At 38.3% G+C, this 26,126-nt stretch overlaps 2 protein-coding genes across 3 annotated transcripts; one reads left to right on the plus strand and one right to left on the minus strand.

Moving 5' to 3' along the window:
* Positions 1-226: 226 nt before the first annotated feature.
* LOC117315562 lies at positions 227-23,822 on the plus strand. Of its 2 annotated transcripts, XR_004529720.1 has the most exons (7): positions 227-520; positions 16,385-16,821; positions 17,295-17,646; positions 18,292-18,446; positions 19,842-21,077; positions 21,442-21,801; positions 21,844-23,822. XR_004529720.1 is itself a non-coding variant. In XM_033869802.1 (6 exons), the coding sequence occupies exons 2-6, from the start codon at positions 16,395-16,397 to the stop codon at positions 21,744-21,746; spliced, it is 2,475 nt and encodes an 824-aa protein (XP_033725693.1). In that variant the 5' UTR covers positions 228-520; positions 16,385-16,394; the 3' UTR covers positions 21,747-23,822. The 2 variants fall into 2 exon arrangements, 1 of the variants encoding a protein (XP_033725693.1); XM_033869802.1 differs by having other exon boundaries at positions 228-520; positions 21,442-23,822.
* Positions 3,877-6,906, minus strand: LOC117315326 (probable GPI-anchored adhesin-like protein PGA55). The gene is made up of 2 exons (XM_033869475.1): positions 6,848-6,906; positions 3,877-5,881 (listed from the first exon to the last, which is right to left on the minus strand). The coding sequence occupies exons 1-2, from the start codon at positions 6,904-6,906 to the stop codon at positions 3,877-3,879; spliced, it is 2,064 nt and encodes a 687-aa protein (XP_033725366.1).
* Positions 23,823-26,126: the final 2,304 nt, after the last annotated feature.

Consider the following 26,126-nt stretch of genomic DNA (forward strand, 5'->3'; position numbering starts at 1 on the left):
TGGAAATGTGGACACCTCCTTCCTTATGACCTTAGCTGTTCAAAAGACTTTGTCTTGAATACACTGACGTAAAAAGACGATGTGTTGGGCCCCCGGACGATCAAAGCGACATGTGTATATTGTATACAACATATATCGAGGTGTTAATGAAAGCCAGACGTGGACAGTCGGTACAGTACATCACGTCATTACTTCGTATACACCTACAGCAGCTAATTACTATGACCTCACTGCAGTGGTCAGCGGGTCACCTCCGTCACTTCATGTCAAACATTTGGTCATTTAAGGCGCGCGTGCCGTTTAAAATAAATACTTCTTATTCAATGTTTTGCCAGTTTTTCTCTGATTTAATCGAGGAGAACAGCAATCATCAGTTTAATTTGGCGGGTAGCGGAGCGTGTGTGTGTATGTCGTCTGCTCCTGCTCCAAATTAGGCGGGAATATGTGTCTAGTTGCATGTGAGTGAAGCCGAGTTGGAGATCCAGGAGGCATGGAGACGGCATAGTTTTCACCAGTAATTGTAAGTACTTACTCTCTTTGTTAATATAAACAACATAATATTTCTACTTTGAATGATAGATTCTCCATATTCAGTTTCAATACAGAATGTTGACCGTGAGCCATTGTTCCCCATCTGTTTGCCATGGTTTATAAAAATGTTTTACGGTAACATGTATGAATCCTTAACTGTCGATATAAAACATTTCTCACTCACTAGAATTAGTTCACAGCGCGGGTAATTGTACACACATTTCACATAGAATTCTATTGAACTCCAAATTTCAAAAGTTTATTTGATCTTATTTTACATGCAGATTACTGTCTGAAAATATGGATCATATTTTAATCGTTCACATTTTGGATAGTTTTACCATATATTATACCAACATCAGAGGAAGAATTCCCAACTTTACCTTATCCTCTGAAATTCACTATTTAAACCAGATTCTTTAAATCTTACCTTGGTTTGCTTCATTTAAAATTTAAGATTAAAAAAGAATCATCGATTTGAACGTTTGTGACTCAAGAAAAGCGCGCGACCCGTCTATACTTACCTGTTTGTGTATTATCCACACATTCCCACATACATTTTTGTTCGAATCATGAGATGTCAATTACCCACAAAGTATCATAGCTAACGGTCATTGAAAAAAGTTTGAACATACATGGGTTCGTTACATGTAGTAGCGTTATATTGTGGGAACTTTCGGGACCAAGCATTAAGTTCGACTAAGCGAGAAAATCGAACCAACGAAGTTCAAATCGTCGAGGTTTGACTGTATCGTTAAAACATTAGTTTATAGTGTCTCGTCTATACTGTTATATATGTTTATATACAGATTTCATCAGGACAAAGCTTCACTTATTACGGAACCAATGATGACGAATTTTACTAAAAAAAATCATAATTTTAAAAAGTTGCATGATCTCGAAAACACTCTTATCACGAAAGCCCATTTTAAACATACTCGAATAGTTAAAATATTGTGATATCGCTTAAATTCAGTTAATGCTTGTTTAACTAGTTTATTTAGAGATTGTGTATTATAAACAATAAGAAATACAACAATATAGAATACTACAATATAAAATACAACAATAAATAAAATACAACAATATAAAGTACAACAATATAAAATACAACAATACAATGTTAACTTCTCCATATCTCTGACACGTACACTGTACATGCGTGCGTACTTATGTATAATAAATACCCTTCTCGCGCTCAGGCTCAATCTACCTTTCGCTCTCTAATACGAACACCTCACTACTGGGTAAAGGGGACTACCCACCAACACGAACTAACTGTTAGAGGGTCACCTTTTACTATCCACTTTTACACTTCTGATTCCACTTATCTACCCCCATGAAGACAAGCACGATTCAATTGTTTTACCTCCAGGAAGCGTTCTCAGACCCCTACAGCTAAATCACGTTTGGTGTGGTCATTGACACCAAATACTGTAATGGTAAGGGGTAAATATCCGGCCCGTGCATGCTGGTGCTCGAACCAATGACCTTTCATTCTCTAGTCGTGAATGCTATCTCTGTGTCACAGGCGCTTGTACAGAGTACACATACCACTGCCATTTAAAAACAAAAACAAAAACAAACAAAAAAACAAAAATGAAAATCACATTTTCTATGCAAGCGCCTGTGCTTTGTGTTATAGGGAAATAGCCTTTACGAATACAACCACAATTCATGCGCTTCCGGTCCAAGGAAGCCTCTCAATCTCCTATAGCTTAGACTTTAGTGTCCAATACCATGCATCTGACCCTGTAATAAGAAGGAATACTGAAACATGTGCCGTCCTCTAACTGATGACCTCTCGCTCCATGACCGGACAGAGAGAGGACATCTTATCACTAGCCTACCCAAGTAATTATCACATTTTAGGTATTTCTATGTCGGAATGTAAACTTTATTTATTCTAAAACAATTGGAAAACAAGTTATATCAGTTTATATCAATCACAACATGTATTTTTGTTATCCATTTGTTAATGTTCATATTCTCTGCACTGTACTGTTAACAAGAATAAACAATTTCCATTGTCATTGTCACATTTGGTTGTGCGGATGGAAGCGCGCAAAGGGTCGGGCAGGTGGCCCCGTTCCTGTTCACGTCCGATTGGGGAGTCGAGCCCTAGTCGCCTACGTGAAAGGCAAGTGTATTACCACTGTGCCATCCGAAAACCCAATGAACGATACCTATAATATTTCTTACCAAGAAGCCAATTAAGTTCGATAATGAGACCTGTATTTTTTATTCTCGAGTTGAATTTTTGATACCTGAATTTCTATTCTTGAATTCAGGTAGCGGCACCTTAGGTATTTCTGAAGTAAAATATTTCCAGTCGGCACCTGCATGTTGTTATTTTACATAAACATCTGTACAAATATTCATAATAGTGCTTCAAACAATATAAGCAGGCCGAAGTGTAGACTTATCAATTAGGCGGCTGGTGTGCGCGTGCGACGAGGTGAAAATTACCCGGAGAATTATACGAGATCCACTGTTAATATAGCACAACACATTTTATCAATTAAATAGTATAGCCAGCTGTCTTACTAACTATCGGATCCACAGATTTACGAGCGCTTCCCTTTATTCGCTTTCATTAGAGTAAAAGGCAAATGAAAGATAGGGAAGAAATATTCTCATTATTTACCTTTTATTTATTTCGTTTAATAATTTGTTTTTATTTTTTATTTTATTTTACTTAATTATTTTTTAATTTTATTTCATTTTTCTTTAAAAAATTTTTTTTTTTAATTTTTAAATTTTATTTTATTTCATAATTACGGAAACCGTTGTTTTACCGTGTGGTGTTATTGTTGAGAACAAAATTAACTAATGAACCAAAGCGGGATTAAGTCGTCAGTGGAAAACAGGTAAACGACAGGATGATGTGTTAGATGATTAAATCAGATGGAAGGCGATGAGATGACATTGAAATGATGAGAGGATATTCTTACGATAAGATGATATGGCAGATGGTGCTGATTAGATGATATGACTGTCGCAGGGACTGAAGACGATGTTATGAGATGGTAGAAGATAATATGACTCTGTAGATGATTATTACTTGATAGACGATAAGATGACTGAATAGACAAAATTGTCTATGATAACTTGATAAGACGAAACGGTAAACAATTTAAATTAATGAGATGAAAGAAGATGAAATGTGGCAGATGACGAGACAAGTATGACTTGGTAAATGATGAGATGACTTGGTAGAAGATGAGATGACTTGGTAGATTGATGAGATGACTTGGTAGATGATGAGATGACTTGGTAGATGGTGAGATGACTTGGTAGACGATGAGAATGACTTGGTTGTTGATTAGACGACTTGGTAGACGATTAGATGACTTGGTAGCTGATGAGATGACTTGGTAGATGATGAGATGACTTGGTGGACGATGAGATGACTTGGTAGAGGATGAGATGACTTGGTAGATGATGAGATGACATGGTAGACGATGAGGTGTCTTGGTAGATGATTAAATGACTTGGTAGACGATGAAATGACTTGGTAGACGATGAGATGACTTGGTAGACGATGAGATGACTTGGTGGACGATGAGATGACTTGGTAGATGATGAGATGACTTGGTAGATGATGCGATGACTTGGTGGACGATGAGATGACTTGGTAGACGATGAAATGACTTGGTAGATGATGAAATGACTTGGTAGATGATGAGATGACTTGATAGATGATAGATGACTTCGTAGAGGATGAGATGACTTGGTAGACGATGAAATGACTTGGTAGACGATGAGATGACTTGGTAGACGATGAGATGACTTGGTAGATGATGAGATGACTTGGTAGACGATGAGATGACTTGGTAGACGATGAGATGACTTGGTAGACGATGAAATGACTTGGTAGACGATGAAATGACTTGGTAGATGATGAGATGACTTGGTAGACGATGAAATGACTTGGTAGACGATGAGATGACATGGTAGACGATGAAATGACTTGGTAGACGATGAGATGACTTGGTAGACGATGAGATGACTTGGTAGATGATGAGATGACTTGGTAGACGATGAGATGACTTGGTAGACGATGAGATGACTTGGTAGATGATGAGGTGTCTTGGTAGACGATGAAATGACTTGGTTGTTGATTAGACGACTTGTTAGACGATTAGATGACTTGGTAGTTGATGAGATGACTTGGTAGATGATGAGATGACTTGGTGGACGATGAGATGACTTGGTAGACGATGAAATGACTTGGTAGACGATGAGATGATTTGGTAGACGATGAGATGACTTGGTGGACGATGAGATGACTTGGTAGATGATGAGATGACTTGGTAGATGATGCGATGACTTGGTGGACGATGAGATGACTTGGTAGACGATGAAATGACTTGGTAGATGATGAAATGACTTGGTAGATGATGAGATGACTTGATAGATGATAGATGACTTCGTAGAGGATGAGATGACTTGGTAGACGATGAGATGACTTGGTAGACGATAAGATGACTTGGTAGACGATGAAATGACTTGGTAGATGATTAAATGACTTGGTAGACGATGAGATGACTTGGTGGATGATGAGATGACTTGGTAGACGATGAAATGACTTGGTAGCTGATGAAATGACTTGGTAGACGATGAGATGACTTGGTAGACGATGAGATGACTTGGTAGACGATGAAATGACTTGGTAGACGATGAGATGACTTGGTAGACGATGAGATGACTTGGTGGACGATGAGATGACTTGGTGGACGATGAGATGACTTGGTGGACGATGAAATGACTTGGTAGACGATGAAATGACTTGGTAGACGATGAGATTACTTGGTGGACGGTGAGATGACTTGGTAGACGATGAAATGACTTAGTAGATGATGAGATGACTTGGTAGATGATGAGATGACTTGGTAGATGATGAGATGACTTGGTAGATGATGAGATGACTTGGTAGACGATAAGATGACTTGGTAGATGATGAAATGACTTGGTAGATGATGAGATGACTTGGTAGACGATGAGATGACTTGGTAGATGATGAGATGACTTGGTAGATGACGAGATGACTTGGTAGACAATGAGATGACATGGTAGACGATGAGATGACTTAGTAGATGATGAGATGACATGGTAGATGATGAGATGACTTAGTAGATGATGAGATGACTTGATAGATGATGAAATGACTTGGTAGATGATGAGATGACTTGGTATATGATGAGATGACTTGATAGATGATGAAATGACTTGGTAGACGATGAAATGACTTGGTGGACGATGAGATGACTTGGTAGACGATAAGATGACTTGGTAGACGATAAGATGACTTGGTAGACGATTAAATGGCTTTGTAGACGATGAGATGCTTTAGTAGATGATGAGAAGACTTGGCAGACGATGACATTGGAATCAACATCAAGAAATTAATTATGTGACTTTCTAAAATGAACCAAAGATCTGTATCTCTCTGGGGTTTTTTGGGTTTTTTATTTAAGTTGAATTGAAAAGAACTTGATAAACTCTAACGAACGCTAGAGGACCTTTGAAGTCTGTGTTGCTGTTACATGTAGCGGAACATCTTTACAGGTTCACAGATGTCCGCTCAAATATCTGTTTGGGTGTTTTACTTCTAACAGGATACACAAACGAAAGTTTCACATTTCATGTACATGTATGAGTAAGTGTTATCTTCACAGGGACTAGACACCCATCTACTCTCAAGACACACTCGTTAAATATCGGCAGATTCCGTACCTATATCAACTATTGATGAAAGGTACCGGAATCAGCCGAGTTTAGCCGAATGATACTGGCCGTTAAAAAAATAAATTGTTTCCAATTCCCTGTGATTAAATGTTTTGAAAGTACAAGTGTTCACACTTAAAACTGGATATTAGTGCTGACACTCCAACTCCTGGTATTTTTAGCTTGTACGACCGTTCTGGCCTACAATGACTCATCTTATGAGTATATTTAAAGGTTTTTAAAACTGTAAATGTTTAATTTCGAAAGCTGGAATGTTTTCAAAACACGGTGCGGGTCTTTATTACAACCGGAAGGTGATCTGTATTGTACAGAGACAGTACAGACCTCGTGGAGAGATTGTTATGACTATCGTATACATTTAACACTTCCCCTTTTTACAGTGTGTACAGATTTGATACATATCGTTTACACCTCAGGCTTCCTATAGTATGTTCTGTCCAGTCTATAGTATTGTCTGTCCAGTCTATAGTATTGTCTGTCCAGTCTATAGTATTGTCTGTCCAGTCTATAGTATTTTCTGTCCAGTCTATGGATTTACATTTACAGAAGTAAGAACATTTTGTACCTGAGTCCGATTTTAGGCCCGATTCCCAATAATGTAGTTCTTTTGTCTAATAAAGTCATCAGAGCTCTCAATCTGATATATTTTTATGAGACGATCGAATCAAGCAGCATAAAGTTCTAATTTTACTCTTAATTTTACACTTTTTCTTAAAAACTAGTCCAAATTTGTGCCAGAGAAAATTTCCCTGATTTCTTAAATTACTTTGAATGGCCAGAAAACACAGAAATAATTTAATTTTTGGTTTGAATTCAGTTTCAGTTTGAACAATCCAAAAACAACGTCATCTAGTAGGAAGCGAAAATGTTATTCATCAAACATTAACGAAAACCTGTTGCAGCAAAGGGGAGATAACTTGATAGTGCGTCAATTATAGTGTAGGGATAGATATGGGCGAGCAAGCTAATACTATACTTCAGAATAATGCAGATATAATACTGGGATCTGTGTAAAACTACTACAAATACAAAATTAAGTCCACAATTGCTAAAAGTGTTTATTGAAATATATAAACCACCACTTTCCAGATCTATCTGACATTTTGAATCTCCATGACAATTAATTATTATCGACATGTATAGTTCTTGTTTTTTAATCTCAAAATGGAAATCACAATTCTAGATCAGCATTTCACGTGGAAATGTTTCATAAAATCAAGATTTATTGGTCATTTGGATCAGACCGTGTCTATCATGTTTATCCAAACTGTACAGATGCATGAAATTGAAATAGTTATAATAAGTTAAATCATCTACTTGTCGATCCGTAAGTACCTATATAACATATAGAGTAATTTGAATGTGTATCGGTGTATCAAACCAAATACTGTAGATAAGTGTGAAGTAAGACCAATGTAAGTTGACTGCTGTCGGTTTAAGATATACATATATATATAAGTATAAACTAACACCAATGTAAGTTGACTGTTGTTGGTTTAATAGGACCCCACTCCAAGTAGATCCGGTGATAAATGCTGGAGATGTTAGACGTAAAATGAGACACACTTCCTGATGAACGGATAATGAAGTCGGCGCCTTTAAGTTTGTACACTGACGTCTAGTTGGGACACTAATTGTAAAATCACTCAATTTAAACTTAAATTTGAAAAGCACGCGCACTGTAATAGAGCAGTAAACATCACACGTGTGTATACATAAATAAATACAATGAACCACGTGACACATGCCACACACGCGCGCGGTGTTTTGTTAGCTTGATTTCATGGACAGAACAAGGTGCCGGCATCAGTCTGTTTTACATAGATGGACACCTGTCTCTAGGGAATGTTGGATTCTAGAGACCCTAGGTTTTTAAATTCAATTCAATTCAATTTATTTCCAAATGCTACATAGCATATAGGATTCCAAGATACTTGTACATCATATAACAATTCATGCATACAAAATGGCGGAGAACTAATTCTGACTATTACATTAAAACTATGCCGTTTATCTTTTTTAAAGATATTTCTTGTTTGTAATGTAATTGCTCAGCTGAATTCTTATACTAGATCATCTTCGCCAAGATATGATGCCAACAAAGTCATAGTGTAATTAGCATATTATAGTCATGTCACCTGTATTTTATAATTTCTGTGTGGTTCAGTAATAGTCAGAATTAGTTCTCCGTATTTCAAACAAAATAAGACGGCTATGCCAAAAAACTTAGGGAGTGGTGGCCAGTCTGATTTTGATGACGTAACAACCTGATTACTATCCGTGTCATACATGGACTTTTAGCCATTAACACTTATGCACGCTGACGTATCTCATTTTACCACTGGTGTCATCTTTTTAGTTTCATTAGAGTATGGGAAAAATTGCTTGCGAACTGTATGAATCCTTGTAGCCAATTCTTACAAATGTTTGCAAACATTTTTTTTTCATAACCCTATGAAACTAAAAAATAATTAACATCAACGCTTATAATTGATTTTTTAAATTGATTATCAAGCTTAAAACATGTTTATGTATATGTATACAATTGAACTGATCTTATAGAGGATTAAGTGCATGGAATTCGTCCCAAATTCTCACTAGTTTCATTTAATTTAGACTACCCCTGACACAATAAGATCAGTCCTGATTTCCCCAAACGATTGGACAAGCATAAGGTTCTTTAACCTAAAATGTTTTCTGATTACAATTTTTGAGTAAGCGAACTATCTTAAGTTACGAGTTGTTTATAAGTTCCTTGGCCCGGTACGTAATGGGGGCTTCTGAACATCTTATTTTTATTATTAGTACGATAGCGTAATGCACGTGGTGCTATATTTAGATCATTACTCGTCAGGTCATCCACGGGTTCGTTAGCAGCAGATGTTCCTTGTGTATCAGTAAGCGTCTAATCATCGTTTTCGTTATTATAGATGATGATAACGACGTTATTGTAGATGATGATAACGACGTTATTGTAGATGATGATAACGACGTTATTGTAGATGATGATAACGACGTTATTGTAGATGATGATAACGACGTTATTGTAGATGATGATAACGATTACTTCAATACAAGGATACATAGAACAGGTAATATCACTACAGATGGAATCATGTCCCCGTTCTTTCTACAGAATCACAAGTATATCATTTATGATTTGTATTGTGATGTTTTGTGTTAGTACTTGAATATTAATAAAATATTGTTAAAACTAAATTCACAAGTAAACCTTTGTACAGGTGACAACATTCTAGGGGCTTGTCCTCTATTCCCAGAAAGGTCGCAGGAAGTTAACTTGTTCTTTCCTTTACATGCTCGTAAGAGGCGACTAAATTTGGGATTTTCCCTCCTTTTGTAAATAACGTTTTCCTTCTTAATATTTTCCCAGACAAACGGCTATATAGATGATTAGTATATTGTTATTTGGCATTCACTTTTAGAGTTGACGGTAAGGGCCAGTTCACCTGTTGTCAATATAGTGTAAGTTCCATGTCCTAGTGAGGCATTTCGGTGGGACTACCCTATACAGCCGTCCGTCACTGACTGGCTTCTCGGTTTACTCAGAGTACACCCCAGTATTTTGTGTTATTGCTCAATAACGTAAAAAAAAATATTACAGTTAACCCTTAATTATTTTACACATTACAAGAGGCACACAATACATTTCAATTTAAGTCAAAATACAATTCCGGCAAACGTAGCTAAAATTGCTACTAGGCATGATTACATTTGTTCATTCTAAAGTCATAGTTTAACGATATTCAGGTGAAAAATTATGTCCTAAACACTCTTAAAGTGAATAAAAAGAATCGCCAATACCGGTATCTCCTTAATTATGATTATGACAATGAAAACAAAACAACGTAATGAGTTGTTTGAGTTTTTTCAACTCCCAATGGATTAAACAGCCCCTAAGTGCGTTTTGATTGGTTGATACGATGAACTTCGGTCGGGGTTTGCATCACGTGGTTCAATGCGCTTTGATTGGCTTACACTTTAAAGCCGCTTCACGGGGTCGCGGAAATTGCTTTTGTGATAACTCATTTATATATAGATTTCTATCAATCCATTGCTTTGAAAATATTCGGTTAATTATTTATTTATTATGATTTGTGATAACTTGTAATATTTCTGTACATTTCCGAAGTTGTCAGTTGTGCGGCCTGTCACTTTAGGTCATACATCCTTACGCCCCTACTGACATTGCGAAAAGAGCACACGTTGACACAAAGCAGACCAATTTCATCATTTCGTCAATAGTTTTTTTCTATTGTGGTAGAAACATGTCTCACAAACAGGTTGTTGTATATGGTATTTTTCCGAAAGTTACAAAAATACTTGTGTTTTTGTAACTTTGGAAAATTTAAAGTAATTCGAGGGAAAGAAATACCATATAAGATAACCACTCGTAGTTTGACCTCTATCTATTCACATTGAGAGTGTTTAGGACATATATTTTTCACCTGAATATCGTTAAACTATGACTTTAAAATAAACAAATGTAATCATGCCTAGTAGCAATTTCAGCTACATTTGCCGGAATTGTATTTTGACTGAAATTGAAATGTATTGCGTGCCTCTTGTAATGTGTAAAATAATTTTAAATAACTAATACAGGAAAGACGTCACAAGTAATTAAAGAAATGCTATAAAAGTACGGCACAACTTTATTTAATACATCACTTGTAATATATAACTATCTATAATTGTTCTACACGTGTATCTTGATTAATGACATGACAGCTACTTCAACATTTCATCAAATATTATTTATAATTGAAAGTTATTTAAGTAACATCCTTAATAGTTTCAGTTATGCAGACAATTTAGAAACCACCACGTGCAGACGTAGCCCGCGAATCTCTGTGTCTTGTCATCATTATCTTCAACAAATTTACACGTGCTCAGCGAACCATTTCAATGTTTCTACTGGGTGGCCCTCATGTACATTTTCAAGTGTTTCTTAATGTAAGTGTCTGTTCTGGTACATCAATTATCTCGCTGACCTCCCTAGGCTTTGTATTTAAATTTTTCCTAATTGAGCTTACTCCCTTCACTCTCCGTCCTTTACCCGGTATGAGTTACCGCCCCTCGCTCTCCGTCCGTTACCCTGTATGAGTTACCTCCCCTTGCTGTCTGTCCATTACCCTGTATGAGTTACGTCCCCTTGCTTTCTGTCCATTACCCTGTATGAGTTACCTCCCCTTGCTGTCTGTCCATTATTCTGTATGAGTTACCTCCCCTCGTTCTCCGTCCGTTACCCTGTATGAGTTACCCCCCCCCCCCTCCGTCCGTTACCCTGTATGAGTTACCCCCCCTCCGTCCGTTATCCTGTATGAGTTATCTCCCCTCGCTGTCTGTCCATTATTCTGTATGAGCTACCGCCCCTCGCTCTCCGTCCGTTCTCCTTTCCTCCGTTCGCTCTCGCTTTCTGACCATTCTTTTCCCTTGCTTCCCCTCCTCCCTTCCCTAGCCTAATAGTCCGTTTAACGTGTTACCGTCCATTTCCTTTAATCACACGTTCCCGTATATTCTCGGGGATCAGTTTGGGTTGTTTGTATGTTTGTTGTTATACCTCACAACAGGTGCGAGGACAAGTGAAGACGGTCTCCACGGATGGTATTACCACAAACTCATATCATTACATCATAATCAAATGTAAGCGGTTTTAATTCCCGGCGGTGTACTACTACAAGCACATGCCGGTAATAAGCCTACATGTACAAATGTGTTTGGCAGAGAAGGACGATGGAAAACAACAATGTCAAGGTCAAAAAACACACATATAACGGTGTATATCAATATAATCTCTAACATCTGAGCCAAATATTTTTCATTTCTCTAATTCCTCGCTTGAATTTTACATTTGGCATTTAAATTATCAGATATTCGATCTTCCTCTTGTTTCAATACAGTTATCTCTCTCAACTCGAAATTAAATTGGGACTCTGCCACCTGGGTCTATGTGTACAACTGTCTAGAACTAACACAACCATTAAAATCCTATCTCAGGATTTATAAGTCAGGGAACTCAAGAAAAGTTTGAGTTCACGTGCGGATTACAATATAAACAAGTGTGACTGTACCGATGAGGGAATCCGTGCTTTGATAGATCACGTGACAAAAGCTTAGAAGTTATGAATCACGTGACAAAACCATGGAAATAAAACGCCACGGTGATATATGAAACCAAACCAAACCGCGGACACCGAAATCGCACTGTGATTGTATGACCTACCAACATCACAGTGATAACGACCTCTATCGGTTGGTTGTGTGGCATTTTCATCATCACAGCTCACTAGACTGAAGTTATAACAGGGCGGTGTATAATAGGATGCTATTGATGCATTTATAGTGTTATCACACTGAAGTACGACTCTAGGGGAGTATAACACACTACCCGGTCATACCATACCGACAACAGTAGGGTCATTCCTTACCACCCGTTTTAAAACGGAACGGTAAGCAGTGAGTAGAAAGTACCCATTTTGATTTTGGTATGTCTCGGACAGTTGACGGAAATCAAAGTCGACCACGCGGGGAAGAACGCACAACTAAGGTCAAAAGGTGAAGCAGTATGAAGAGAGACATAAGAAAGAAGAAGATAATTATTTAGAATGAAGAGAAATATCTTTAATCGCCTCTTACGGTTGTTTTCGGACCAGAATCTATTATTTAAGCACGGCTATGCATATGGAAAGAAAAGGGTACCAGGAAATTAGAAGGAAAAAAAATTCAAAAGTTACATCGTATAATTACAGAAGGTTTCTATTTTCTCTATCGTCGACCAGCTGGGAGGGATTGCTTATTTGACGAGGTGACTCGGTACTTTATCATTGGCTGACAACAGCAAGTCGCGTGTTAACGATTATGTAATTTAGAAAATAGCACGCGACAATGTGACACAGATAATAGTAATAGACACATAAAGCTCGTGATAATGACCTGTTATATTTGGCGGGGAATTCACTGTCACTATTTGCGAACGTTAACACAACTGGATGTGTAAGATACACATAACACGTACGTTAGATATCAACGTTATAAACCAAACAGCAGACAACACTATCCTGGCAGTGTTTGTTAGAGAGTAACATTAGCCTGGTAGATATCCGTAAGACGGCGACCCTAGTCTGGTAGGGTAGATGTCCAATAGAGGGCGACACTAGTCTGGTAGATGTCCAATAGAGGGCGACACTAGTCTGGTAGATGTCCATTAGACGGCGACACTTGTCTGGTAGATGTCCGTTAGAGGGCGACACTAGTCTGGTAGATGTCCATTAGACGGCGACACTTGTCTGGTAGAGGTCTGTTAGAGGGCGGCATCAGTCTGGTAGATGTCCACAGTTCGTTGGAGGGTAACATTGGTTTGGTAGATGTCCGTAAGAGGGCGACACTACTCCGGTAGATGTCCATAGTCCGTTAGAGGGTAACATTAGTTTGACAGAGGTCCGTTATATGTCGACACTAGTCTGGTAGATGTCCAATAGAGGGCGACACTAGTCTGGTAGATCTCCGTTAGAGGGCGACACTAGTCTGGTAGATGTCCAATAGAGGGCGACACTAGTCTGGTAGATCTCCGTTAGAGGGCGACACTAGTCTGGTAGATGTGCGTTAGAGGGCGACACTAGTCTGGTAGAGGTCCGTTAGAGGGCGACACTAGTCTGGTAGATGTCCGTTAGAGGGCGACATTAGTCTGGTAGATGTCCGTTAGAGGACGACACTAGTCTGGTAGATGTCCGTTAGAGGGCGACACTAGTCTGGTAGATGTCCAATAGAGGGCGACTCTAGTCTGGTAGATGTCCGTAAGAGAGCGACACTAGTCTGGTAGATGTCCAATAGAGGGCGACACTAGTCTGGTAGATGTCCAATAGAGGGCGACTCTAGTCTGGTAGATGTCCGTAAGAGAGCGACACTAGTCTGGTAGATGTCCAATAGAGGGCGACACTAGTCTGGTAGATGTCCAATAGAGGGCGACTCTAGTCTGGTAGATGTCCGTAAGAGAGCGACACTAGTCTGGTAGATGTCCAATAGAGGGCGACACTAGTATGGTAGATGTCCAATAGAGGGCGACACTAGTCTGGTAGATGTCCAATAGAGGGCGACACTAGTCTAGTAGATGTCCAATAGAGGGCGACACTAGTCTGGTAGATGTGCGTTAGAGGGCGACACTAGTCTGGTAGATGTGCGTTAGAGGGCGACACTAGTCTGGTAGATGTCCGTTAGAGGGCGACATTAGTCTGGTAGATGTCCGTAAGAGAGCGACATTAGTCTGGTAGATGTCCATAGAGGCCGTTAGAGGGCGACACTACTCTGGTACATATGTTAATGCCCATAGATGTCCTTTAGAGACTAGGTAATCACTGGTATTGTAGATGATATGATCCGTCTAATACGGTAAAATAAACATTTCCCACTGTTTATAATTAAAGAGAGGAAAGTGATAATTATTAGTTTTTAATAGTAGATTGAAAGAAACTATCAATTATAACATATCTACAAGAATCTAAGACATCACGCCCTCCTGTATGTAGAACACGTGACTACATTAATGTTAGAAGACTACAGACAGTATAGCAACGATTCTCGTGTCAGATGTACTGTGTTTACCTGTATGGTACCATTCGTTAGAGTATCGAACCCCCGGTGTTTCGCGCGTGTGAAGTGACGGTTAATGTATGAGAAAATTATAAGTGAATGCAGCACAGGTTTATTGGGGCGTACGTCTGTTTCCACTCAGCTCTTACTTATACCTATAACCTACTGTGTCTAACCTAACTGTACCACAAACAACTTACACACAAACACAATAACTCATTGATTGAATGTTTCTTTTGATATCGAACTTTTCTTATTACCTTTTCGTTATTTAATTATTTCCCAAAATAAAACAATAATTTCGGTCGTTGAAGACAAGACAGAAATGGTAATATAATTACAATATCAAAGGTGCTACATCTCCAACGAAGAGTAATTTTAATCGATCAAAGCATGATTAGGCAGTTGTATAGTTTATATACAAAAACTTATCTATATACACATATCATTACATACTGTATGATATTACCAACCTCAAAATTGTGAGCTTCTCTTTTGAATTTGTAGAAATAATTGTATCCCGACTACTAGGTGCTGTAAAAGTATATAATTAAGCGGTAATCTTATTTAAGCGGTTATCATATTTTAGCGGTTATCTTATTTTAGTGGTTATCTTATTTTAGGGGTTATCTTATTTTAGTGGTAATATTATTTTAGCGGTTATCTTATTTTAGCGGTAATTTTATTTTAGCAGTAAACTTATTTAAGTGGTAATCTTATTTTAGCGGTAAACTTATTTAAGTAGTAATCTTATTTTAGCGGTTATCTTATTTTAGGGATAATCTTATTTTAGTGGTTATCTTATTTTAGTGGTTATCTTATTTAAGTGGTAATCTTATTTTAGCGGTTATCTTATTTTAGTGGTAATCTTACTTTTAGTGGTTATCTTATTTTAGTGGTAATCTTATTTAAGTGGTAATCTTATTTTAGCGCTTTTCGCGGTGGAAACATTCCGTTATGTTATAATTGCGCTAATTGTGGTTTATCTGCATTGTACATTACTTAATGATGCTCGCGCTTATTAAATTATATATGCTCTATTCCTACAGAAAATATGAGAATGCACTTAATCTTCATCGCTCGTATCTGTTATAATTGGAAAGGCGCCAAACATTGTACGTTTACAGTATTAATTTCTGGTGTTTTAACTTTTATCTAAAGTTGTTATCACGTCTTCTTGTTGTATTAGTATGCTGTTGTTGTTGTTGTTGTAATTAACAGCTTTTAAGGTTTAAAGATAATTAAGATAAACAATGATGTTTTCCTCTAGGTTACATATATATTTAATATGACCCAAAGGAATACAAATACCCCTGACAAATATCCAGTGTATTGTGATTTTTCATCTTGCTGGCTTGTAGGTTTTGAAATCTCTCAAAGACACCAAACATAGAAAAAAAAAAAAAAACAAACAAACAAACAAACAAACAAACAAAAAACAAACAAACAAAAACTGTGGCCTAACCAGTGTAAGACTCTGACCATTCTATCCTTGTAGCTTTGACATCATGGAGGATTATGATATTGAAAGTCTCCGCTCCAGTGAGCCCGAGTTACCGCCCGTCACCCCCGGGTTTTTCGACCTCGACGCTCTGATCCTTGATGAAAAGTCTTTATGTAACATCGACCAAATTATCGCCGCTCTCGACATCCGACTCAACAAGGAAAACCAGCTTGTGCATTTAGCCATCAGGAACCTTAAATATGTAATCATGTGTCAGGAAAGAAAGCGCCGCCTGGAGGCGGTAAAACGTTTATCGGCCCTCAACTCTGCCAATCCCGATCATTTGAACACTTTAGCTAACCTGGAGCATGTTTACAAACTCTGTCACAGGAGGGCAGACGCTACTGCATGTCGGGAAAGGCTGGATGAGCTCCTAGACAAACGGAAGCGGAAATACGAGATATTGAAGGCGCAGTGCTTCCTAGAGCAAGGTCAGTAGGTGTGAGAATAGCCACGGCGTACAGTAAACCTGAACAATCACATTCAGGATTTCGATAAAATATCCTTATTGTAATAAATTACGTTCGAGTGAAGCAGAGTAACGCTACTTTATATGCCTATGAGTATCAGTTTTATCACTACTTCGCTTGCTCTTTCTTCAGGTGACGTATAATTTACCGGACGCCAAGCAATACCTCCAAGTAGAGTGTATATCGAATATGGTTTTAATATGACTACATTCTCGATTCTGATGAAAGGTCATTTTCCAGAATTTCAATAATCCTTAGCTTTCTTCAAACTGACAATCAGTGAAGTTATACCGTAGTAAGTTATAGTATATGACGACCATTTCTCCTTCCGAGTGTGCAATCGAATCAGATGTCTCGGTATAAGATGGAGGATGTTTACGTATCGTGTTTCCTATCACCATATGTTGGTAAATTGTATCATTCTTTGTTTCCAGGTTACGTTTATACCGTGTTATACCACGAAGCCAAGGGTGTAGAGATGGTCAAGGGTGCAATGGATAGTGTGACGAAACGTCTCGAGGGACTCCGAAGGAATTGCAGGGATAGTCGTGCAGAATCTTCAATAGATGGCGTCCTTGCGGAAGTCAGTATCCTGACGTGTGAGCTGCTGAGTATCGAGGACTCCAAGGAGCGGCGAGCATTCAACACCAGCGAATGTCTGAAGAACTACGAGGTCGGCCTGGAAATGTTGATGTGTCAGCCGGGTACAGAACTGGAGGTACAGCTGTGGAACTACTACCAGGCTCTAATCAACTATAACATGGCTAACCTCACGTCACTCTGTAGGTAGGTCAAGGTCATTCTGTTAACTTAACTTTAAAGATTGGTCAAGGTCATATAACTCTGAAGGTAGGTCAAGGTCATATAACTCTGAATGTAAGTCAAGGTCTTGTCATTGTATATATATAGATCAAGGCCATATGCATTGGAAGATAGGTCAAGGTCATTTAACTTTGAAGGTAGGTCAAGGTCATATCATATGCTTATATCACTCCCTTAAAATGGATCAAATGTGCGATTCTCTATGTATGTCGGGCAGTATCACTTTCGGAGCGAATGAAGGTCATGCTGTAGTGTATGCTGGTGAACATCACATCATTCTGCATGTACATGCGTTTAATCCATCCAGGTCTATATAGAGATCAACGTCATTTCTATAGGTTCATTTTGACCAAGGTCGTTTTCGCGGTAAGTAATGGTCATAATATAAGGTACATTAATCAAGGTAGTTAGTTTGACTTGTGAACGGACCAAAAGATTTAAGTTATTATTAAACGTGAAGATGTGAGTTGATGTTGTATCGCCACCAATCATTAACATATAATATACATGATGAAAGTGTAGATATATTAGTATAGTGACAATAACTTGACTGGATAAAAATTTATGCATCGCCGTAAAACCACACCTTATTATTGGTATTCGTTTCAGGGCCGGACAGGCTGGGATACACCGGAAGAAGGCGGCGCGACTGTTCCTCCAGGTCTTTAAAGAGCTTGACACAGACATTCCGGAGTCGATGCTGTACCGGGCCCGCTCTCTTGGCTACCTGGGTCATCTTCTTTCTGCAAATTTCGAGGGCAAAGGTGACAGACACATATCTTATATTATATAGGTGACAGTATTGTTCTACCTTACATATATCTTATATTATATAGATGACAGAATTGTTCTACCTTACACATATCAAATATTATATAGGTGACAGTATTGTTCTACCTTACACATATCTTATATTATATAGGTGACAGTATTGTTCTACCTTACACATATCTTATATTATATAGGTGACAGTATTGTTCTGCCTTACATATATTTTATATTATATAAAATATCCGCAGTCTTGAAGACAAAATGATAATGAAATCCACCAAATCACGACCCGGAAGGATAAGATGTCCTAAGATTTTACTTCCGTCATTATACCGTATATCAAACCAAAGTAATATGTTATGTTCGTAGTCATCAAACGTTTCCAGAGAACCAGACTTTGATCCTAGTGGCACTGAAATGGTTTATTTCCACGTTGATGCAGATTTAATGAGCCGATTAGTCAGTATACAACAATCCATTGCATGTTAATCGTAAATTTGAAGCTGGCTTAAAGAGGGCCGTCGGAGGAATCGTGAATTTTCCTCCTTGTCTTCTATTTAGATGACAGTGAAGAAACCACAATATATATTCTGACCCATTGCAACACTCAGGATCTTTATGTTTTTTTCCTTTCTTTCTTCTCTGTGTTTCCTACCCCCTGCTCTGTCTTACTGAGCTTTGTTTTTTTTATTATAGTAATATATATACCTGTCCACATCTATCCCTGGGATGTGGTGTCTCCTTGACACCCGGCATCATACATTCTTGAGTTTCGGTGTCTCCTTAACATCTGTCCTTACGTATCCCTTGGTTTTGGTGAACCCTTGACCCCGGTCCTCATACATCCCATGGCTGTGTTGTGTCTTTGATACCCGTCTTCATACATTCCTGGGATTTGATGTCGCCCTGACACCCGTCCTAATACATAACACCTGTCCTCACGTATCCCTTGGTTTTGGTGAACCCTTGACCCCGGTCCTCATACATCCCATGACTGTGTTGTGTCTTTGATACCCGTCTTCATACATTCCTGGGATTTGATGTCGCCCTGACACCCGTCCTAATACATAACATCTGTCCTTACGTATCCCTTGGTTTTGGTGACCCCTTGACCCTGGTCCTAATAAATCCCTGGGGTTGTTATCTCTTTGACACCAATCCTCAAATATTCCTTGGTTTTGTTGTGTCCTTGACACCCGTCTTCATTTAGGCTTGGGTTTTGGTGTCTCCTTTACACCCGTCTTCATACATCCCTGGGGTTTGGTGTCCTCTTGATCCATACCTCATAGCATAAAACAAAACAAAACAACAAACAATTAGGTCTTTGTAAGGTTTTACTACCACCAATCAAAAGCTACAAAAGTAATTCGAACTCTTTTCCGTTACAGGCGATACGTACAAGGACACCCTAGAGACGTTTACCATAACAACAACACAACTCGGCGGCGTGTCAAGCTTCCTGTACGAGAAAGCCAGATCGTACTGCCCGGATGATCACGTGATTTTAACGACGGAGGCGAATTACATGCTACATAAAGCACTTAACAGAACAAACGACCCCTCGGAGAGAAAGCGACAGTTAGATCGAGCAAACATCACGGTCTCGCAGTCCATTTCAAATCTCGCAGATTGCTACGAGAATTCTCTAGCGTACTCCGTAAAACGTGATATCAACTATCATCTTGCGCAGCTGACACCAAATCTAGCGGAAAAGTATCTGCGTCAAGCCAAGTCTGACGGAGACGTGGCGCTGCGGTCAGGTGGCGTTTCCGACCTCGTTTTCATGGGGATGATCTGTCACATGTTGGCACAATGTCAACCTCAGTCACGAAGACTGTCGTGTATTGTGGACAAAGACGACATATTGTACGAAGGCATTGACTACGCACAGCAGGCTCTTGAAAAGGGCGCCCAGGATCAGAATAAACTCAAGTGCTACGAAACGCTTGCAAGTAGCCTGTTTCAGCTGAAGTCGTACAGAGAGGCAGTGGAATGTCTCAAGCGTGTTATTGAAAATGATACGACGCGGAATGTAAATTTGTTTAAAACATTGTGTACATATTTTTTCGAATTGTATAAAGACGCTGGAAAAAATGGGCGCCATATCTTACAGGAATTTGTATATTGGTTGTGCTGGTGTGCAGACAAATTCGGACAGGATGACGTCATTCACAATATGGCGAAGTGTACGAAAGAATATTTTACAGAAATGTTGGCGGTCATAGAAGTATTAACATTAAGTCTTCATGGAAACGGTGGAGTGAATCATGTTTGCTTGATAGAAAAACTCAAACAAAAGCTTGAAAAGGTTAGGAACAATGAATCAAAGAAAAGAAATGCAATGCCGCGGTCACCGAAAAATCGGTTCAGGTTCCTCCTACGTAGTCCGCATGACAAGAGCAGGACTATCGGGGAGAAAGAAAGAACGCCGACACAGACGATTGGTCAAACGACTGGACCTGTATCCAGCGTCCTAAAAATCGTATTACAGCTCCCAGGGATGATGCCTCAGTACTGCGGCACGTACGACTACATCGTCATCCACAGCCTGACCGACATCAACTGGGTCATGTACGTACTCCGGCCCTCGCTAGAGGAAAGCTTCGGAGTGAACAAGATCAGAGGTGAGTAAACAATTGCCCTCAAACAGGAAAGCGTTTTGACTCCTAGGATTATATGTATGATAACTCGGGCGCAAGGTTCAGAACGAAGGTGAGTATGATCTAGAATTGTTTTCAAACATCTTCACTGATCTTCTTTTAGAAAATTCATTGAGCAAAGCGTAGCACACAGAGATATGGTGAAAAGGCACATAGTCCTTTCAATAAAATGCAATACCATCTTTAAGAAAGCTTTAGAGTAACCAAGATCGAAGATAAAAATACGAAATCTAGCATACAGTATGTAATCGAAGTTGATTATAATCATATTTTGATCGGACGACAGGATGAAGTCTTGAGTTTAATGTTTAACGTGTCTATACCCCAGGTTACCTGGCATGCCGAGACTTTGTGGTCAGTTCTGGTGTCTGGGAGCCACTGAGGGACAAGGTCGCGACAAAGGTCATTCTGGTTCTGTCCATGGAGTTCATACATACAGAGTGGACACATGCTGATGAACATACAGACATTGTACGACTGTTAGAGGATAAAAGCCGAGACGGCAATCTGGTACCTCTATTGTTGGATTCACCATGCCAAATCCCCGAGAGGCTCCGAAGGATTCTTGCACTCAATTGGAGAACACCCGTGGGTCCCTACGACTGGGACCAGATACGGCGATATTTGGTGTAAGAGGATTTCCGCAATGGCGCTTAGAAAAACATGTTACTTCCTCCACGACGTAATACCAAGATTTTTTTATTATGGCTGTGATCCTTTTTGATAATGGCAACAAAGAGCTGGAAAATGCCGTCGTTTGGACAGTCACTTGTTATATCTGCATGTGTTACTCTACAAAAAAATCCTGTGTAATTTGCGTATGTATAGCCTTGTTCCTTCAACAACTAATTGGTGTTCACTCAAACGCACACAGGTGTTATAATACAGCAGGTCAGCAGCGAAAATGCCAATTTATGTGGAGTAGTCAAGTAATGTCTGATAAGACACGCGGGTCGATTGATAAGTTGTGAGCCTCGTATTGAAGGTGGTACTCAAGGATGTTCTTTTTAAGTCTCACTATTCTCAGACGATATAGGCCGTTTACCCAAGGACTGGTCTCATTTTGCTAGTTTATATCGATGAGGTAGCACCCGTAAGTAAACAAGACAAGCGGCTTTAGAAAAATGGACAGAATCGGTTGGGGTTAGGATGAAAGAGTCTGCCTTGCCATGGCTGCTATTCACGATTGTGGCTTTAAATTGATTGAGCATCCGCCCTTTTCACCTGATCTCGCTCCATCAGACTTTCATCTGTTTCCAAAACTGAAAACAGCTATTTCAGGCACCCTTACTCTAACATGCAGTGGATGACTTTCTAAACAGCCAAGGAAAGGAGATGTCTGGCAAAATTCAAATCCTTCAATACGAGGCTCACATTTTGTCAATCAACCCTCGTATGTGGTACAATGGTTACAATTTGCTAATGGTAGGTAAAATTGTTCTTCATTCGTCAAGGGAATGTATAAGTGTTTTTGATTGGTCAAATGAATGTATCGGTGGTTCTGATTGAGCAATTTGAGTGTTTGATATGCGCTATACCTTATTAGGTTTCTGACATGTTATAGTTTATTGCTGTCTTTGAGAGATTATCATGGATTTTAAGAAAATTTAAGAAACAAAAGCCTGAGGGATTCGGATAAGTCACTGAAGCATTATTACTGATTGGATATTTTAGTGGCTATACTCGGTCAGTGGTATGTTACAACCTTCCTGATAGGTTCACATGTTACAGAGCTTCTGATTGGTGGTTATATTCCACGGAGTTGCTGATAGCTCACTTCATTAACCTTCGCCAGGATTAATTTCCATGAAAAGTTTCCTATCGTTCCTTAGTTTGAGGTGAATTATTATTTTTATTTATATATATTTATGACGTGATAAGTATTAATTACCTTTTTATTTGTAAATATGTTTTCATGTTTTTGTTCAGTGTTAGAGGAAGACTTTGTACTGAGGCAAGAGTGGGACCAGAATATGCTCAGTGTAGCATTATGGAGTACTGCTTTTTGTAAACAAAAATGTTTTAGGTCGCTGAAAAGAATGCATTGTTATGTTGCCGTAGATTTTCATAGTTTCTCTGAGAATAGAATACATGGGACTTGAAGATCTTGTAGGTTCGAGGATTAGGAAAACAGTTATGTTGTCTGTAAATTGTTATAAAAGTATGAAAGAGAATCATTTGATAAATGAACAGTGGGAGTCATGTCGAATCGCCGAGATAGGCAGATGTATTTTGTATTGTTTGGTACATAATTTGGTTGTTAGCAGTAAGATTTATACCTGAATTATATATTAAAGTGTGCCGACACTTTATCACTAGCCCTCCACCTCTGGGTTTCTAGTTCGAAACCCATGTTGGACATTTGCCTGGTACTGACAGTAGGCCGGTGGTTTTCTCCGGGTACTCCGGCTTTCCTCCACCTCCAAAACCTGGTTCGTCCTTAAATGACCCTGGCTGTTAAATAAAATAAAACATAACCTGAATTACAATTACTGTACATATTTTAAATAAGATATCCTTTAATCTATTATTATTCACTACAAGGAAAATGGCCTACGTTGATAATGATATTTAAGCTGCTATTCGAAAGTTTAAAGCACTGAATACCATTTTGACGACATTGTATATCAAGTTTGTAGTAAACAATATGTAACTTATTTCTGTTGTATGAACTATATATAGACACGAATAAAATCTATTGTTACCAAAGGATTGTTCTGAGATTTTATATCAACTGCGTGATACCCAGAAGACTTTTGGGAGAGTGATCCATTCATATATACGACCAAAGATCTTAACCTATCCTGTAAAACGCATACCTCTGAGCCTCTCCGACAATCAAACAGATTAGCAACCCAAGGATTCGAGTGACAGGAAGACCGCGGAAAGTTATATGTTCAATATTTAAGGATTAACATCAATTATGTTTTCTGTTATACAGTCATCACAGAAAAAACTGGAGTGTACTCTAAATAAACCGCGAAGCGGTTTATGAAGAGAGTACATTCCAGTTTTTTATGTTATGACTGTATAACAAAAAGAATCATTAATGTTAATTCTTATAATTTAATTTCGTCTTATACACACCAAGATATGTCACTTTCTTTGGCGAACTCTTTTCTGTGATAAATTATTACGCAACGTCATCAGCCAATCAAAAATGACGTTACATTTCGCAACGTCAAACATTTTGTTATGGAGGTATAACAAAATTATTTCAGCCAATGAAAATGCGTGTTTCATACAAAATTAAATTATTATGATTTCATTTGAAATTATTCGATTTCATCATGCCATTTGAAATCAGACGTGTTCGGTGCAATTTGATTATGCTAGTGGTTCCGTTGTCACACCGTGGTACCCATTGTGTTAATGTAGTTTAACTCTGATTTGAACTTGATTAGTAAGACTGATGTCGTCGATAAAGACGCTTACTCAACTGGAACACCTGGTCGTATTATTTTTGTACTTTCTCAATGGTATCTTTGCAAATCTGTATTTGATGTATATATTTACCCTGTTTTTATCTGTTGTGATCTAGAATCACGGTTTCCTTATTTTGGTGCTTTATGTTATTTCTATAAACATGTTCCCTCTCAAATATAGCGTGCTCTTGTTGACCATCACTCTTGTATTGCTGTTTTGACCTTCACCCCTTTCTACACCGCATAACTGCCGACATTCAACCCCAAATACATGTATACCACATAGCTTTCATCTTTCAACCTTCTGCGAGATACCCTGTTCACATTGACCCCTTCAAGTACTCCATAAACCTATTGACCCCTAACCCGCCACGCACCGCATACCTCTGCTCTCGTTCTTCTTTTACACGTTGGCTTTATTGACCCTTTCCCGATTCCTGAATGCTATGAATTAAAACAATTTTGATTTTTTTTCTGTCTGGTTAGTTGATCAAATTTAAATGCAGATAAGTGAATTATTTTACATACACTGAATGTTTCTTTGGCCGGAGCGAATCGGCCGAGGTGTTCCGATTGATGTGGCGCGAGTCACAATCGCGGTGTATGATAATATAGAAGTGTTACACGTCCTCGAGAGTAAATGAGAAACAGTTGTCGGTGGCGCCCTTCAATACTCTGTGTATCCCTGTCATTAACGTCCTAGTCGCCAGCCGTCATAGTTAGCCGTAGTACGGTGTACTGGAGGATCACAATGACTGACGGGGGTAAGGCAGGGTAGCACGATAGTACACATAGCTCTCTATCACACCACACAAGTCATCTACATCTGGTGACCGTATGCTTATCGCTGTAACAATACAAACGGGATAAAAAGTCATATCATAATTAATCTGAGGTAGACAGGCAATTGTTATCAGTAATTATGTCATAATTAATCTACTGAGGTAGACAGACCATTGTTATCACTAATTATATCATATAATATAAAGCGCTAGACAGACCATCGTTATAAGTGAAATACAGTATATTATATAATCTAAAGCGAAAGATTGACCATAGTTATCAGTTTATTATACATTATATCATATATAATATTAAGCACTAGACAGACCATCGTTATAAGTATTTATATAAGATATTAATATAAAGCGCTAGGCAGACCATTGTTATCAGTAATTATACCATAATTAATCTAATGAGCATACAATTGTTATTAGTAATTATACATTATATCATATATAATATAAAGCGCAAGACAGACCATCGTTATAAGTATTTATATAAGATATTAATATAAAGCGCTAGGCGGACCATTGTTATCAGTAATTATACCATAATTAATCTAATGAGCATACAATTGTTATCAGAATTTATACATTATATCATATATAATATTAAGCGCAAGACAGACCATCGTTAAAAGTATTTATATAAGATATTAATATAAAGTGCTAGGCAGACCATTGTTATCAGTAATTATATCATAATTAATCGAATAAGCATACAATTGTTATTAGTAATTATACATTATATCATATATAATATAAAGCGCAAGACAGACCATCGTTATAAGTATTTATATAAGATA

Source organism: Pecten maximus, chromosome 17 (assembly GCF_902652985.1).
Source record: "Pecten maximus chromosome 17, xPecMax1.1, whole genome shotgun sequence".
Classification (NCBI taxonomy): Eukaryota; Metazoa; Mollusca; class Bivalvia; order Pectinida; family Pectinidae; genus Pecten; species Pecten maximus.

Coding starts and splice junctions, on each gene's coding strand:
- LOC117315562 (XM_033869802.1), top strand. CDS start 16,395: ATGGAGGATTATGATATTGAAAGTCTCCGCTCCAGTGAGCCCGAGTTA. Junction 18,447..19,841: donor TGCAAATTTCGAGGGCAAAG/GTGACAGACACA, acceptor TTTCCGTTACAG/GCGATACGTACAAGGACACC. Junction 21,078..21,441: donor CGGAGTGAACAAGATCAGAG/GTGAGTAAACAA, acceptor TCTATACCCCAG/GTTACCTGGCATGCCGAGAC.
- LOC117315326 (XM_033869475.1), bottom strand. CDS start 6,906: ATGACTTTATTAGACAAAAGAACTACATTATTGGGAATCGGGCCTAAA. Junction 5,882..6,847: donor GGGCCTAAAATCGGACTCAG/GTACAAAATGTT, acceptor CATCTACTAAAG/CATCTCATCGTCTACAAAGC.